Source organism: Oncorhynchus mykiss, chromosome 23 (genome assembly GCF_057628025.1).
Source record: "Oncorhynchus mykiss isolate SJ-2025 chromosome 23, ASM5762802v1, whole genome shotgun sequence".
NCBI lineage: Eukaryota > Metazoa > Chordata > Actinopteri > Salmoniformes > Salmonidae > Oncorhynchus > Oncorhynchus mykiss.
Window position 1 is genome coordinate 44,712,902 of NC_143044.1, and position 17,242 is coordinate 44,730,143.

Consider the following 17,242-nt stretch of genomic DNA (forward strand, 5'->3'; position numbering starts at 1 on the left):
CCTGCATTGCTTGCTGTTTGGGGTTTTAGGCTGGGTTTCTGTACAGCACTTTGAGATGTCAGCTGATGTACGAAGGGCTATATAAATACATTTGATTGATTGATGACAGTTAAACTGCACATGTCCATTTAGTTAGGCTTCCCCAAGCTCTGATCCTTCTAATGCTCACAGCATTTTTATGTACATTTTCTTATTCATTCCTTTACACTTGTGTGTGTGTTATAAGGTAGTTGTTGTGAAATTGTTAGGTTAGATTACTTGTTAGATATTACTGCATGGTCGAAACTAGAAGCACAAGCATTTCGCTACACTCACATTAACATCTGCTAACCATGTGTATGTGACAAATAAAATTTGATTTTATGTAATTTAGCCTACCAAAAACTTGCTAACCGCCTGGTACTCAGCACGCTATCATCCCTCTAATCCCTCGGACGTCAATGCAAATGTATTCGAAAATCTAAATCAAACACTTCATGAGAGCCCATGAGCACATGTTGCACAACATTTCAAAAGGCTTGGCCTACTATATTTATCAACGTTCCTAATATAAATCAAATATTACACACATTGCTTCGCTTTACAGGAGTATAGCCTACCTCACTGGCATGGAAATGAACCATGGGGAAAATCACTCTCCATTTGCTATTTAACATAGTGTCCAAAGAAGGGCCAGAAGTATACTGAATGGTGTCGTCTGCGTAGAGGTGGATCAGAGACTCACCAGCAGCAAGAGCGACATCAGTGATGTATACAGAGAAGAGAGTCGGCCCAAGAATTGAACCCTGTGGCACCCCCATAAAGACTGCCAGGGTCCCGGACAACAGGCCCTCCGATTTGACACACTGAACTCTATCAGAGAATTAGTTGGTGAACCAGTTGAGGCAGTCATTTGAGAAACCAAGGCTATTGAATCTGCCGATGAGGATGTGGTGATTGACAGAGTCGAAAGCCTTGGCCAGGTCAATGAATACGGCTGCACATTATTGTTTCTTATCGATGGCGATTAAGATATCGTTTAGGACCTTGAGCGTGGCTGAGGTGCACCCCCATGACTAGCTCTGAAACCAGATTGCATAGAAGGTGCAGTGGGATTCGAATAGTCGGTCATCTGTTTGTTGACTTGGCTTTCGAAGACCTTAAAGGCATGGTAGGATAGATATAGATAGATCTGTAGCAGTTTGGGTCAAGAGTGTCCCCCCCTTTGAAGAGGGGGATGACCGCAGCTGCTTTCCAATCTTTGGGAATCTCAGACGACATGAGAAGTTGAACAGGCTGGTGTAATAGGGGTTGCAACAATTCGGCATATGATTTTAGAAAGAAAGGGGCCAGATTGTCCAGCTGATTTGTAGGGGTCCAGATTTTGCAGCTCTTTCAGAACATCAGCTGACTGGATTTGGGAAAAGGAGAAATGGGGAAGGCTTGGGCGAGTTGCTATGGGGGGCACAGTGCTGTTGACCTGGGTAGGGGAAGCCAGGTGGAAAGCATGGCCAGCCGTAGAAAAATGCTTAATTTAAATTCTCAATTAGTGTTTCCTTGCCTCAGTGAAGTGGGCAGCTGGGAGGAGGTGTTCTTATTCTCCATGTTGCAGGAAGGACATTTCTGCTTGAAAAAGCTAGCCATGGATTTTCTAACTGCCTGTGTATATTGGTTTTTAACTTCCCTGTAAAGTTTAATATCACGGGGGCTGTTCGATGCTAATGCAGAAAGCCATAGGATGTTTTTGTGGTTAAGGGCAGTCGGGACTGGAGAGAACCAAGGTCTATATCTGTTCCTGGTTCTACATTTCTTGAATGGGGCATGCTTATTTAAGATGGTGAGGAAGGCTTTTTTTTAAATAACCAGGCATCCTCTACTGATGGGATGAGGTCAATATCCTTCCAGGATACCCGGGCCAGGTCGATTAGAAAGGCCTGCTCGCTGAAGTGTTTCAGGGAGCGTTTGACAGTGATGAGTGGAGGTCGCTTGACCGCTGTACGGATGCAGGCGATGAGGCCTGCAGTACTCACTGCTTTAGCACACTCCGCCAAACCTGATGTCCTCGCCGTGTCTGAATCCTGGCTTAGGAAGGCCACCAAAGATTCTGAGATTTCCATACCCAACTACAACATTTTCCGTCAAGATAGAACTGCCAAACGGGGAGGAGATAGCTTGAAAAGTTCTGTCATACTTTCCAGGTCTATGCCCAAACAGTTCTAGCTTCTAATTAAAAAGATTAATCTCTCCAGAAATAAGTCTCTCACTGTTTCCGCCTCTTATAGACCCCCCTCAGCTCCCAGCTGTGCCCTGGACACCATATGGGAATTGCTTGCCCCTCTATCTTCAGAGTTCGTTCTGTTAGGTGACCTAAACTGGGATATGCTTAACACCCTGGCAGTCCTACAATCAAAGCTAGATGCCCTCAATCTCACACAAATCATCAAGGAACCCACCAGGCACAACCTTAAATCTGTAAACATGGGCACCCTTATAGATATTATCCTGACAAATTTGCCCTCCAAATACACCTCTGCTGTTTTCAGCTGGTCAGCTTTGATTTATCTTGTCCAGGTCGCTGTTGTAAATGAGAACTTGTTCTAAACTAGCTTACCTGGTTAAATAGGTGAACAAAAATATAGGTGAAAAAAAATATATATATATCTTTTTTTATATATTACTTTCCAAATAAATGTTATATTTCCATGGAAATACATGTGTAGCCATGAGAGAGACCCCCCCTCCCCAATAGTGATCAATTATTGAGGATGGCTATCGGGCGATGTAGGCTTGTACATAATCGCCCAACCTTAACACACACACTGTCTGTCTTTCAGCCAGCCAGCGTATGTCAATGGTTTTAGGAACAGCTGTAACTTAAGTAAGGATTTAGGCTACCAGTTGTAGCTCAATCTTGGTTGCAATGATGATACACTAGTAAAGTAAAAAAATATATAGCTGTCGGCTATATTAGCCACGACTTACTGTTCTTTGTGCAGCTTCAAATGTCGAACAAAGTTGGAAATTGTTGCGCCTCCGTGTGTCATTTTCTTCCCGCATGTTTTGCAAGTTGCAATCCATTTTTTTGTTGATACAGCGTCGTGTTTATAACCCAAAATAATTATTTTCGGAATCTTTCCAAGTGCTCCATCTGAATTCACCTGCCGACGTTCCTCTGCACTGCCACGCACAACTATTTCTCAGCTGGCACAATTTGATTGGCTGCTGTCAGATTCAAACTGTAATCCGTTAAATGAAGAGTTGATGCGCTGCACACTTTATAATAGCATCATTTAAAATATTTGGGCTTGAGGAGGGTATCAAGTCAGATCAAGACATAAGGCTCAAGTTTAAGTCAAGTCACGAGTCATTGGTGTCAATGTCGAGTTGCAAGCCATCATATTTGTGACTCGAGTACCATAAACCAGTGTGTTCAAGAATACCCTCATCTTTAACCTGACCGAAGTTGCCAACTGAAGATAGATTGCAAGAGACTGCCAACTCCATCTCTGCATAATAAGACTTGTGAGTACTGTGCATACGCATGTCCCAGTTCTGCAGCCCTGTTTAGCACGTGAAGATGATCCAAATCGTCACTTTTTGACACTGCAGATCTGACTGATAATAAAAACACAAGTCTGTTAGTACAGACAAGGACAGTTCAGAGTATGATTTTTCAAAACCGGTTATTGGAGGACCACAAAAGCCGATACCGATTAATCGGCAGATTTTTTAAAAATGTATTTGTAATAAGGACAATTACAACACTACTGAATGAAGTGATTATAATTCATTGTTTTTTATAAGATAAGTTTAATGCTAGCTAGCAACTTACCTTGGCTTACTGCATTCGTGTAACAGGCAGTGCAACGAGAGAGAGGCAGGTCGTTATTGCCTTGGACTAGTTTAACTGTAAGGTTGCAAGATTGGATCCCCCAAACTGACAAGGTAGAAATCTGTCGTTCTGCCCCTGAACAGGCAGTTAACCCACAGTTCCTAGGCCATCACTGAAAATAAGAATGTGTTCTTAACTGACTTGCCTAGTTAAATAAAGGTATAATTTTTATTTTATTTTAAACAGCGCCCAAAAATACTGATTTCCGATTGTTATGACAACTTGAAATAGGCCATTCCGATTAATCGGTCGACCTCTAGTTCAGAGTGCGAGGTCATCATACCTGTTCTATCTGCAGGGCCTGTAAATATTGAAATGGATGTTAGTGTTCCAGTGGAAGACTCTACTTGAGGAATCCCGCAGTGTTCTTTCAACTGCTACGTTCCCTGCTTGCTTTTACAGTAGTTAAAGCTTGTCATGACCTCACATACGGTAGACCTACATAACCCTACCAGCTGTGTCAGATACATTAACATTTCCTGATCTCTGAAGAACACTCCAGAGCTACTCTACTCTCTTCCCTACCGTCTTCTACTCTCAACTTCTCCAGTTCCAGGTACCAACTTAAGCAGCAGCCCCCCAGCATCCTCAGAGAAGATTCTTGGTTGAATTTTCCTCCTCTTCATCATTTGCTCCAGACCAGCCTGAAAGACGAGAGATTGGTGGCTTGGTAAACTTCCAGTTTAAGTCTCTCTAGTCTGGCTGCTTCCTCCCTGCCAATGCCCCCTGACAGGGCATGTAGGGCTAAGTGAGGGGGAACAGTTGCCGTGGGGTTACTCCATGCCAACTGAGATGGATGTTCCTCTGGGCTCTCTGCATTCACACCTGCTCTCTCCTCCCGATTGGCTCCCAGACCTGAAATGGCCCTGAATCACAAAGATTACATCATGGGAATCAAGCAGGCCAAAAGTAAAATAGAATTGACTGTAGTAGTCTACCACTGTACCAGGCAGATGATGTATGGTTGATAGATGGTAGCATTGCTGTTCTTACCTGCTGGTGCGGCAGGGTAGCCTAGTGGTTAGAGCAACTAGTAACTGAAAGGTTGCAAGTTCAAATTCCCGAGCTGAATAGGTACAAATCTGTCGTTCCGCCCCTGAAAAGGCAGTTAACCCACTGTTCCTAGGCCGTCATTGAAAATAAGAATTTGTTCTTAACTGAATTGCCTAGTTAAATAAAGGTAAAATAAAATATAAAAAAATAGCAGAGCGTAAGCACTTCAGTGGCATATGTAATAGCAGAGCACAGCAGGGACCAGGAGAGCTAAAAGCTAAGTTAAGTGGAGCATCATGGTGTGGTTTGACGGTGGAGCATGACGGCGTAGTATGCACCCAAGTTGTATGTTAACTTTGTGTGGTAACAAACTAGGCCTGGGTTATTGCCAGGAACCTCACCATACAATGCCATCGCCATGCGATGCTATACCATCGCCATGCTATACTAGCACCATGCTTAGGTGCCGATATGTATGTTTAGAGATTCAATACTGCTACATGTATTACAGTTTGATGTTCTAAAAAATATTGCTCAATATATGTCTGCTGCAGATAGATGAGAAAGCATGAGAACTAGTTTTTATCAGTCATGGAAAAGAAAGTGCTGAAAACATGTTGGCTCACTATTTAAAATGAAGATGGCGAACGAGCTATGGGATGAAAATTACCAGCGTTTTGGCGCCGGTACAGCCGACTAGCGCTAGACCTAGAAGAGAGAAAAAAATTGATACTTGGAGTCAAAGTATATCGTCCAAAATGATATTGTAACTGTATAGAACTTTTACCCCCCGATCACTATAAGAAACCTCGCCTCCAAACTAAAAGTCAAAACACTTTTGGTCTGGCTAAGAGGATGTATGGTTGACTTTATTAAAGGTTTGAATAGCATTCGGATGTTACAGTAACACTTCTATCACTCATCTTAAAACTAGTGCTTTCTCAGGTCTCCCACCAAGAGACCCAACCGGTGGCTTGGTAATGAGTTATTCATTAGCCAGACGCTACCTCTGTGATGACATGCCGTGCTATAGGAGAGTCGTGTGAATTCCTCCCATAGTGCTACCTGTAATGTTAATGGCCGCACAATAATTGTTCCCATGTTCTGCCAAGTGTGAGAAACGATGAACAACTGTGACTTCATGAGAATCACTCTGGAAATCACGTTAACGTAGGCTGTTTGTCAGCGAGATGACTGTACATTTCACACACAAACAAACCGAACAATGTTGACTCATTTTACATGTTAATTTTTTCTTTCTGGAATTACCTGTGATTGTAAACGGTGTTGGAATTGTGGTTTTGCAGAGCAGAATTAATGAAGTGGAATATGCACATCATTCATTAGAATGACTATAGCGATCTACATCCGTGTCAGCTGCAAGTCACCACCACCACCATAACTCCCCTCCACCCCTCTTATTGTGAAATAATTTCAGAACATGTCATTTTGCTCTAGAAGACATGCGTCAAATTTGTCTTAATCGTTCTCAGGACATGATGTACTTATTCGTGTACCTCTGTCTAAAGATATAGATTTTTTTTTATAAGGTTTGATCATTGATTTGATAAGTTTATGATAAAATGCTGAGCGTCTGAATGCTATTGGTTGCCACAGCCACCAGTTCATTTTGGCCTGAAGGAGCAGGCGACCAGAGCAGATGTTGGTTGTGTTCGGCAGAGCGAGGGCTTCTGGACTTCAGTAGCTTGCGCTCTATCCATACCATCCCGCCTGTTGGTTTATTTACTGCTAACCTTAGCAAGAGTACTTCCTGTTTGAGTTTTTGCCGGTCTGGCCTGCGGTGTGTTACAGGCTTGCAGTGCTGCAGTGGCTTGACCCATGCTGTCATTGTCAGTGCGGCCATATTTCACAACATTTGGTTATAGAGACAGGTGAGATTGAAGCCAAATTTGACTTGATTTTCCATTAAGTAAAATGTATCTACTCTTACAAAAATTTCCATGAAATATAATTCATAATAATTCACATTTCCTGTTGCTGCAGTAATGTTTTTCCTGCTGTAGCAAATGAAGATCCTACATCTGTACTCTTCACTGGATTTATTTTGGCACACAGCTCCTGTGTGTTTTTAACACTGATGGAAATCCCATCTGGCTGTTTAGTCACAGACTGTCCTTCTGCTTTTGATGTTGCCGTGACATCAGAACAGCAACCGTATGAGAATAGGCAATCGACAATTCCTCTCCATCGCACTCTGTTCTGTGAATCCTCACAAAACGTATTGTTGCGGATCAATCATGCACCTGGCGATGATTGGAAAGTTCAAGAGCACCTGCACCAGAGTTATTGTATAATTCTGTTTTCTTACCTTAAGTCTGGAACATTTCTAAAATGTTCTCCTGGTGGTTATCAACAGGGAGACGATGACATGTGTTTTGTCCATTATATAGTATAAAACATTGTTTTTCTTTTTATATTGGGTGTAATTTACAGGCTGTCGGTGTGTCTGATCCAACATGCAGAAATACTCTTGGTCTGCCTCTTGAGAAGATCTAATGTGGTCTGCATGACTCGACATACAAATTGTGAAGTTATTTGAATGGCTGTGAGCCCTAAGATAAAATAAAGCCCTCTGTCCTTCCTCTGTCCATCTGGTTTTGATGAGTAGCCTACGTTCTAAGTTCTTGAATGGAATAATGGTCTACTGCCATAGGACCACGGACCCTTTTTCTTCATCAAAATGCTTTTGACAAACTCACTGACATTTTAAAAGCTGCTCGAAGTAGAGCAATAACAGTCAGGGGCACCTTGTTGCCACAGTAACATGATGATGCAAATCATGTGTTTATAATTCCACAGCCAACCTTGAAGAAATAAATCAATAGCACCAACAGGGAACTTAGGAAGACTACAATATTTTAAACGTTTTCTAACCATTTGCTTTCAAAATTAGTCTGGGAAATGTGCTTGTCATTCTCGGTGTTTGACATACCGCTATTTATGAACATGGGGGTTTTCTATCATTAGATCATCCTTTTCTGAGGAGGGACAAACATTTTCCACTGAATGTAGATTGTGACCTTGTCTACGTGTTTCTATATTAATGTGTCTTTGTGTTTCTTTGGCAGGATGACTGGAATGCTATTGACTCATCAAATCAGGCCCAGGTCCACCGCAACGCAGATGACCAAACCCACAGCCTGGAGACACTACCCTCAGGTAAGAGCCAGATACCCAGCCAGGCATCCCACAGCGCTGTCCATTCTGGTTAGCCCCCCCCCCCCCCCCCCCATTTACAGACATGATGAGAAGATTAGTCAACACAGGACTCCAGGTTGACATGTTGTTCAACTGACTGTGCAATAGTGGAGGGTTCCAGCTGTGGTTCTGTTTAAAACTAGTAAACTACCTTTACTGTTTACAAGGTCAGGGCTAATTATGCAAGGTGTGTATAGGAATGCTATGAAAATAATCTGAATTCATCTGGGGTTTTTTCAGAGTTTCTGATCTTCATCAATGGGCCAATCACCCAAATCTCTATCGTACCAATTTGCGAGCCCATGTTCACAACTGAACCGGGATCCAATTTAGCAGAGCTGCTTTATGCATTAACCTGTCTGGGAGCGGAACCCCGTTCCGCTAGCGGAACCCCTCGCCAACAGCCAATGAAATTGCAGGGCACCAAATACAAATCAACATAAATCTCAGAAATCAAATTTCTCAAACATACATGTATTAGGCACCATTTTAAAGATACCATTCTCGTTAATCCAGCCACAGTGTCTGATTTCAAAAATGCTTTACAGCGAAAGATCCACAAACAATTATGTTAGGTCACCACCAAGTCACAGAAAAGCCCAGCCATTTTTCCAGCCAAAGAGAGGACTCACAAAAAGCACAAATATAGATAAAATTAATCACTAATCTTTGATGATCTTCATCAGATGACACTCATAGGACATCATGTTACACAATAAATGTATGTTTTGTTCGATAATGTGCATATTTATTTACAAAAATCTCAGTATACATTGGCGCCTTACGTGCAGTAATGTTTTGATTCCAAAACATCCGGTGATTTTAGCAGAAATACTCATAATAAACATTTATAAAAGATACTAGTGTTATTCACAGAATTAAAGATGGACTTCTCCTTAACTTCTTGACGCTATGCATCCCTTAAGCGGGATAATTGTTATCAGCAACCGCTGAATAGCATAGCGTCACATTCAAATAACATTACTAAAAAATATTCATATTCATGAAATTACAAGTGCAATATTGCAAAACACAGCTTAACCTTTTGTTAATCCACCTGTTGCCTCAGATTTAGAAATTATTCTTTACAGCGAAAGCAATCCAAGCGTTTGTAAGTTTATCGATAGCATGACAAAACATTATGTACACTAAGCATTAAGTAGCTAGGTCACGAAAATCAGAAAAGCAATCAAATTAATCGTTTACCTTTGATCTTCGGATGTTTTCACTCACGAGACTCCCAGTTACACAACAAATGTTCCTTTTGTTCCAATAAATATAATTTTTATATCCAAAATACCTCTGTTTGCATTATGTTCAGAAATCCACAGGAAAGAGCGGTCATGACAACGCAGACAAAAATTCCAAATAATATCCATAATGTCTACAGAAACATGTCAAACATTTTTTATAATCAATCCTCAGGTTGTTTTTAAAATATAAATTCGATAATATATCACCCGGGAGTGTAGTTTTTTTCAATAGGACCAGGAGAAACAATGGCCACTTTACTCTGGGGCGCAAAACTCACTGAGAGCCCCCACCTGTCCACTAACGCAATGTGATCTTTCTCGCTCATTTTTCAAAATAAAAGCCTGAAACTGTCTAAAGACTGACACCTTAGGGAAGCCATAGAAAAAGGAATCTGGTTGATATCCCTTTAAATGGAGGATAGGCATGCATAGGAACAGAGGTTTCAAAATAAGAGGCACTTCCTGATTGGATTTTCCTCAGGTTTTTGCCTGCAATATCCATTCTGTTATACTCACAGACAATATTTTGACAGTTTTGGAAACTTTAGAGTGTTTTCTATCCCAATCTGACAATTATATGCATATTCTAGTTTCTAGGGCTGAGAAATAGGCCGTTTCAAATGGGTACGTTTTTTAGCCAAAAATGAAAATACTGCCCTCTACACGCAGAAGGTTAATGCAACTGCTGTGTCAGATTTCAAAAAAACTTTACAAAAAAAGCATAATCTGAGAACGGAGCTCAGAACCCAAAACAGCCAGAGGAATAGCCACCATTTTGGAATCAACAAAGTTAGAAAAAACACCATAAATATTCACTAATCTTTGATGACCTTCATCAGAAGGCACTCCCAGGAATCCCAGTTCGACAATAAATGACTGAAATAGCCACTTGTTGTTAGCGTGTTCAGCCCAGTAATCCATCTTCAAGAGGCGTGAGCATTTCATCCAGACAAAAACTCAAAAGTTCTGTTACAGTCCTTTAGAAACATGTCAAACGATGTATGGAGTCAATCGTTAGGATGTTTTTAACAATAAACATCAATAATGTTCCAACCGGAGAATTCCTTAGTCTTCAGAAAAAGCACTGGAACGAGAGGTAACTCTGTCGGGAGCACGCGTCATGAGACCAAGGCTCTCTGCCAAGACCACTGACTCAAACAGGTCTCATGAGCCCCTCCTTTATAGTAGAATCCTCATTCAACTTTCAAATGACAGTTGACATCTAGTGGAAGCCCTATGAAGTGCAACCTCATCCATATATCAATATGTACTTGGAAGGCCAAGCTTTGAAAAACTACAAACCTCAGATTTCCCACTTCCTGTTTGGATTTTTTTCTCAGGTTTTTGCCTGCCATATGAGTTCTGTTATACTCACATATAGCATTCAAACAGTTTTAGAAACTTCAGAGTGTTTTTTTTATCCAATACTACTAATAATATGCATATACTAGCATCTGGGACTGAGTTGGAGGCAGTTTACTCTGGGCATGCTTTTCATCTAAAAGTGAAAATGCTGCCCCCTAGCCCAAACAGGTTAAGCTACAGGTGTAAGCATATGCTGACGTTACATAGACTTGTCCTGCATTTAAAACAGCATGCCGTGTATGGAGGGATATAAATTACAGTAGTTTTACCATCAGAACTGTTACATATTCTCTCCTTGGCAAGGTAGTCCTTAGAGAGCTGTTCCATTTAATTTATGTCAGAAACATTGTGTTTTCTGTAAAGGTAGGGCAGGCAGACATCTTTCTGCTTTTGTATCCTGAACAATATGTAGAAAGAATACTCTGGGGTGTACAGTAGTTCCAGGGAATCATCACTATTCAGATACCTTGTTTCAATGCCTCACACTATTTGGGCCACTCCGCTTTACACTCAAGTTGGACCGAAAAACAGAATTCACAGTAGGGTTGCAGTTTTTAATTAAGCGGATTTCCAGATGGCCTAATATACAGTTACTCCTTTTTAGACTGTAAGTAAGTATGCCATCAGAGCTGAATTTAGACATATCCTACACCATCCATTCCTAAATGTACATTCCCATATTACTACTGTACAATACGGTATACGATCTGCTAGCAACTCCTTGACATATGGAGCTGAAGATCCATCCAAAATGTGGGTCCAAATGTGCCTCAGTGAGGGGCCTTCCCCTCTATCTGTAGGACTTTGTGCTCCTCCAAGCTGCCCATCAGCCACAGTACTGTGTTTCAGCTAGAGAGCTCCTCACAGAATAACAACAACAAAATCCAGAAAAACGCATGTCAAAAATGTTATAAATTGATTTGCATTTCAATGAGGGAAATAAGTATTTGACCCCCTCTCAATCAGAAATATTTCTGGCTCCCAGGTGTCTTTTATACAGGTAACAAACTGAGATTAGGAGCACACTCTTAAAGGGAGTGCTCCTAATCTCAGCTTGTTACCTGTATAAAAGACACCTGGGAGCCAGAAATATTTCTGATTGAGAGGTGTCTTTTATACAGGTAACAAACTGAGATTAGGAGCACACTCTTAAAGGGAGTGCTCCTAATCTCAGCTTGTTACCTGTATAAAAGACACCTGTCCACAGAAGCAATCAATAAATCAGATTCCAAACTCTCCACCATGACCAAGACCAAAGAGCTCTCCATGGATGTCAGGGACAAGATTGTAGACCTACACAAGGCTGGAATGGGCTACAAGACCATCACCAAGCAGCTTGGTGAGAAGGTGACAAAAGTTGGTGGTATTATTCGCAAATGGAAGAAACACAAAATAACTGTCAATCTCCCTCAGCCTGGGGCTCCATGCAAGATCTCACCTCGTGGAGTTGCAATGATCATGAGAACAGTGAGGAATCAGCCCAAAACTACACGGGAGAGTCTTGTCAATTATCTCAAGGCAGCTGGGACCATAGTCACCAAGAAAACAATTGGTAACACACTACGCTGTGAAGGACTGAAATCCTGCAGCACCCGCAAGGTCCCCCTGCTCAAGAAAGCACATATACATGTCCGTCTGAAGTTTGCTAATGAACATCTGAATGATTCAGAGGACAACTGGGTGAAAGTGTTGTGGTCAGATGAGACCAAAATGGAGCTCTTTGGCATCTACTCAACTAGCAGTGTTTGGAGGAGGAGGAATGCTGCCTATGACCCCAAGAACACCATCCCCACCGTCAAACATGGAGGTGGAAACATTATGCTTTGGGGTTGTTTTTCTGCTAAGGGGACAGGACAACTTCACCGCATCAAAGGGACAATGGACGGGGCCATGTACCGTCAAATCATGGGTGAGAACCTCCTTCCCTCAGCCAATTTGCAACCAGAGCTCACGCTGAGGTTGGTTAAGTTCCGTAGTTGATATTAGTCCTTCTAAATGTATGGACAGCAGCCCTCACGTCATCGGGAACACTAGGTTTACTTTCGTCAATGGGCTTTTCTGGTGGGGGAGAGAAGGGCGTGTTTCATAGTTTACAACCAATGCCTGTTCACTTGGGCGGGGCCACTGAGTAAGCATAGTTCACTTATGAAAACAATTCTCTCATTTAGAAGCTACAATTACATTTGATCTTTTCACAAATAATTTCATACTTAAACATTTAAATTGCACAACAATTTCCTGTGAATCTGATAACTAGAATGTGTAGACTTCCCAAGATACTTTGTTGTCCTATCATCCGTAATAATGTCTTGGATGACAACTGATCATATTCTCTCATATTCCACCATGGCCACCTAATCATCCCCTTCATTCATAATTGGCATATATGACTCCTCACCTCGCCACCTGATAGCTGGTATGTGGTGAGCCTTCTGGCACAAAAAGGTTACCGTGCTTCACTGAGTTGGGAGCAGCTCATTGGTGTGTCGTTGAAATTCTAATCAAGTAAGGGAGAAGAGACTTTCAATTTCTTCAAACAATCAACCTTTTAATATCGATTATTTATTGCAATAATGGAGCTGGTCAATGATCGTTGAGGAAATTCAAAGGGTTTATATAGAAACCCCAAAACTGCTCAGTCATGGTTGGTTCCACCTCTCCTCGGCAGATCGGGGCATCGTAAGCTACCTTGTTTTCTTCTTGTGGCTATGTGTATCGGGTGTGTGTGGTCATAACGCACAAACAAGTGATAACGGCAGTTCCGTTACTCCTTTCTCAACCAAGCTAGCCTCTGTTCTCTTCATATCTCCACACAGCGGTGCCCTTGGAAGATAGTAGAAGAACAGGATGGAATGAAGAACTGTGGTCACTCTGAGGCTCTTTGTCTTATGCTGTGTGACCAAGTTACTCTGAAGTAAAGATGTTTCGAAACAATAACAGGTTGTTTTGTCCATTTAAGTTCTCTATTCCGCAGTTGCCCCATGTCCTTGACTTCACGCCTAGACGAGCTGCGGGGAGTGAATGTGGAAAAGCGGAACCAACCCTGAGGCTGGGGAAGTGGTGAAACGAATGTGTATGTGGAGGGCAATATGCCTTCTTAATTCCTTTAACTTCTTATGGTATAGGGGACGCTTGCGTCCCACTTGGCCAAAAGCCAGGGAAATGCAGCGCGGCAAATTCAAATAAAATGATATAAAAATCTAACTTTCATTAAATCACACATGTAAGATACTAAATTAAAGCTACACTCATTGTGAATCCAGCCAACATGTCAGATTCTAAAAAGGCTTTTCGGCAAAAGCATAAGAAGCTATTATCTGATGATAGCACAACAGTAAACAAAGAGGGTAGCATATTTCAACCCTGCAGGCGCTACACAAAATGCAGAAATAAAATATAAAACATGCCTTACCTTTGACGAGCTTCTTTTGTTGGCACTCCAATATGTATAAACAACACAATTGGTCCTTTTGTTCGATTAATTCCGTCCATATATATCCAAAATGTCAATTTATTTGGCGCGTTTGATTAAAAAAAAAAACTGCTTCCAAATTGCGCATCGTCACTACAAAATATTTAAAAAGTTGCCTGAGAACTTTGCCAAAAAATGTCAAACTACTTTTGTAATACAACTTTATGTATTTTTAAACGTTAATAATCGATCAAATTGAAGACGGGTCTATCTGTGTTCAATACAGGAAGACAACAAACCAAGCTACTTTTCAAGTCTTGCTCATCTCTCAACAGTGTTACGCAGTTCCTAGATGGCCGTACATCTTCATTGCACAAAGGAATAACCTCAACCAAATTCCAAAGACTGGTGACATCCAGTGGAAGCGGTAGGAACTGAGAACAAGTTCCTACAAAATGTTGTTTCCCAATGAGAGCTCACTGAACAGACAGAGACCTAAAAAACAAAACAATTCTGAACGGTTAGTCCTCGGGGTTTTGCCTCACAGACATGATTCAAACAGTTTTAGAAACTTCTGTGTTTTCTATCCAAATCTACTAATAATATGCATACCTTATATTCTTGGCATGAGTAGCAGGAAGTTGAAATTGGGCACGCTATTTATCTAAAAGTGAAAATGCTGCCCCATATACCTTAAGAAGTTAAGCAGAGAGCTCTTTACCATCACTAAGCTCCTATTATAAAGCTACAAATAATTATATAGGTACATCAAATGCATCTTGCAAACACAGAATTTTTCCTTCACAGGTGAGTTTCCCCCTACTCTATAAAGCGCTTTTGAGTATCTCAGTTGGCAGAAAAGTGCTTTATAAATCGGATCAATTATTATAAATGATTATTTGTATATGATCACATATGTCTTTCTATTATGTGTGTGAATACTTGGGAACAGATTTCCAACATGTAAATCACTTGGAGCTAATTTCCTGATGGTTTTAGTCTTTTATGGCCAACAATAAATAAAACATAAATACATGTTTTGGGGATCAGGAAACAGGTGCTGTGTGCTTTTCATCCAGTACAGTAATGTAGTGTACAGTGTTTTGCTGTGTACTTTTCATCCAGTACTTTAGTGTACATTGTGTATTGTGTGCTGTGTGTTTTCATACACTGTGCACTACACTACAGTACTGTATGTGCTGTGAGGGACTTTCCTCCTGGATCCAGATGTGAAGACCACCCAGTTTCTGAGTCATTCGATGCTTTGTTCCTGTTTTGTTATTCATTAACAATGTTATTATATGCAGTGTTTTGATGAGGAATCTGCTGACCGACACACCAGGCCACAGACCGTTAGTCTTCCTCCGCTGTGGCTGTTCTGCTCAAGAAGTGCCATGGAATATTCCTCGTTAGTTAGAAGGCTTCATGGATGGCCTGCACAATGTACAGCAATGTGCTGTAGTTTACTAGGGTTGAGTTCAGTAAGGTACACCATACATTTTGCACTGCCCTGATCTACCTGGCCTTATCTCTCTCAGAGATGCTGTTCAGACTCCTATTATATCTTAATGGATTCCTACCACCTGAGCATCAACAACAAAAAAACACCGGTTTCAAAGCTTTTTGTCTAGTAAGCACAGCCAGAGGAGGAATGTTCCAGCTAGAGAGATGGGTGGTTGAACTGTCTAACTTTCACAGCAAGGAGAAGCTATAAAGGAGAGACGCAACTTGTCCTTAACTTGTTTCTTAGGGCAGGATCGCAAATCTGGGCATGAACCAGTTCCTCAGTTCTTTAAAGTGAAGATACTATATAAGGGATCGTTTTATACCTTATGTTCAAATGGTGGAACATGCTTCCCCCTACTCGCTCTGACTTTGCTGATGAATACTTTCAGGTCAAATGTACTTGATACGATTGTCATATGTGGTTGTCTCACTTTGCTATCTTAAGATGAATGCACTAACTTAGTCGCTCTGGATAAGAGAATCTGCTGAATGACTCAAATGTAAATGTAATGTTCCAGAATTTACTGCAGTGGGCATGGAGGATTTGATTTCCTCTTTACAAATCTAGTCCCATCATTACCAGCAGGCCATGCCCATTAACACAGCCTTAACAGGCTTAACTGCTGCTATTAGCAAAATAACAAGTGACCTAATAACGTAATGTCTTACATGTTTATTTTATTTATTAAACTAGGCATTAAGGTATGTGAAAATATTTGATGTAAAAATAACAGATTACAACAAAATGTGCTACTGCATGTCTGTAAATTGTGATGACATAAGACTGAACTATTTAATAGACTGCACCATTAATTTCATAGATGGTCATCTGTGGCTTCTGTTAATCACGGAAATGATAAGGTCAACTGCTTTTTTGTCTCCAAACTTAGTCGCTTATACTAACCCCTGCATGCAATTTACCATTTCTGTGGAACAATTAGCATCTGAGACAGATTATTCTCAGACCTTCCTAATTGTCATGCTGAAGACAAGCTGTCAGAGCTCAATGAGATGAATTACTCATGGTCTTTTTTCTCTGCGTGCCCCTACCCTGTCTGACAGATAATGTAATCGAATGCTGACGTATGTTTTAGAGGCTTCATTAACATAACAGCTGCATTAGTGTTTAGTCACACTGATATCCACTGTTTATGTGGGGACATATTTTGTTTTCATATGTTGTTGTGACAAGAATTACAATTACACATGGCATTTTATTTTGATTTTTATTTAAATGCATAATAATCTGACTAGGATGTGTGAGTGGTTGCTCCTACGAGAGAAGTGTAGCTGACTGCAGGCTGTTATTACAGTTTGGGAAAGTCTTTGTAGTGTAGCTGACTGCAGACTGTTATTAGGGTTTGGGAAAGTCTTTGTAGTGTAGCTGACTGCAGGCTGTTATTAGGGTTTGGGAAAGTCTTTGTAGTGTAGCTGACTGCAGACTGTTATTAGGGTTTGGGAAAGTCTTTGTAGTGTAGCTGACTGCAGACTGTTATTACAGTTTGGGAAAGTATTTGTAGTGTAGCTGACTGCAGACTATCATTACAGTTTGAGAAAGTCTTTGTAGTGTAGCTGACTGCAGACTGTTATTACAGTTTGAGAAAGTCTTTGTAGTGTAGCTGA

The 17,242-nt window shown here is 41.0% G+C and overlaps 1 protein-coding gene across 1 annotated transcript in view; it reads left to right on the top strand.

Annotated features, from left to right (window-relative positions):
• The window catches only part of LOC110502975 (polypeptide N-acetylgalactosaminyltransferase 2), a 132,586-nt gene that overhangs the window by 71,195 nt on the left and 44,149 nt on the right, over positions 1 to 17,242 (top strand). Inside the window, exon 2 of the mRNA XM_021581330.3 lies at positions 7,954 to 8,044. Within this exon, the coding sequence (XP_021437005.2) occupies positions 7,954 to 8,044 (91 nt within the window). The remainder of the gene's footprint in view (positions 1 to 7,953; positions 8,045 to 17,242) is intronic.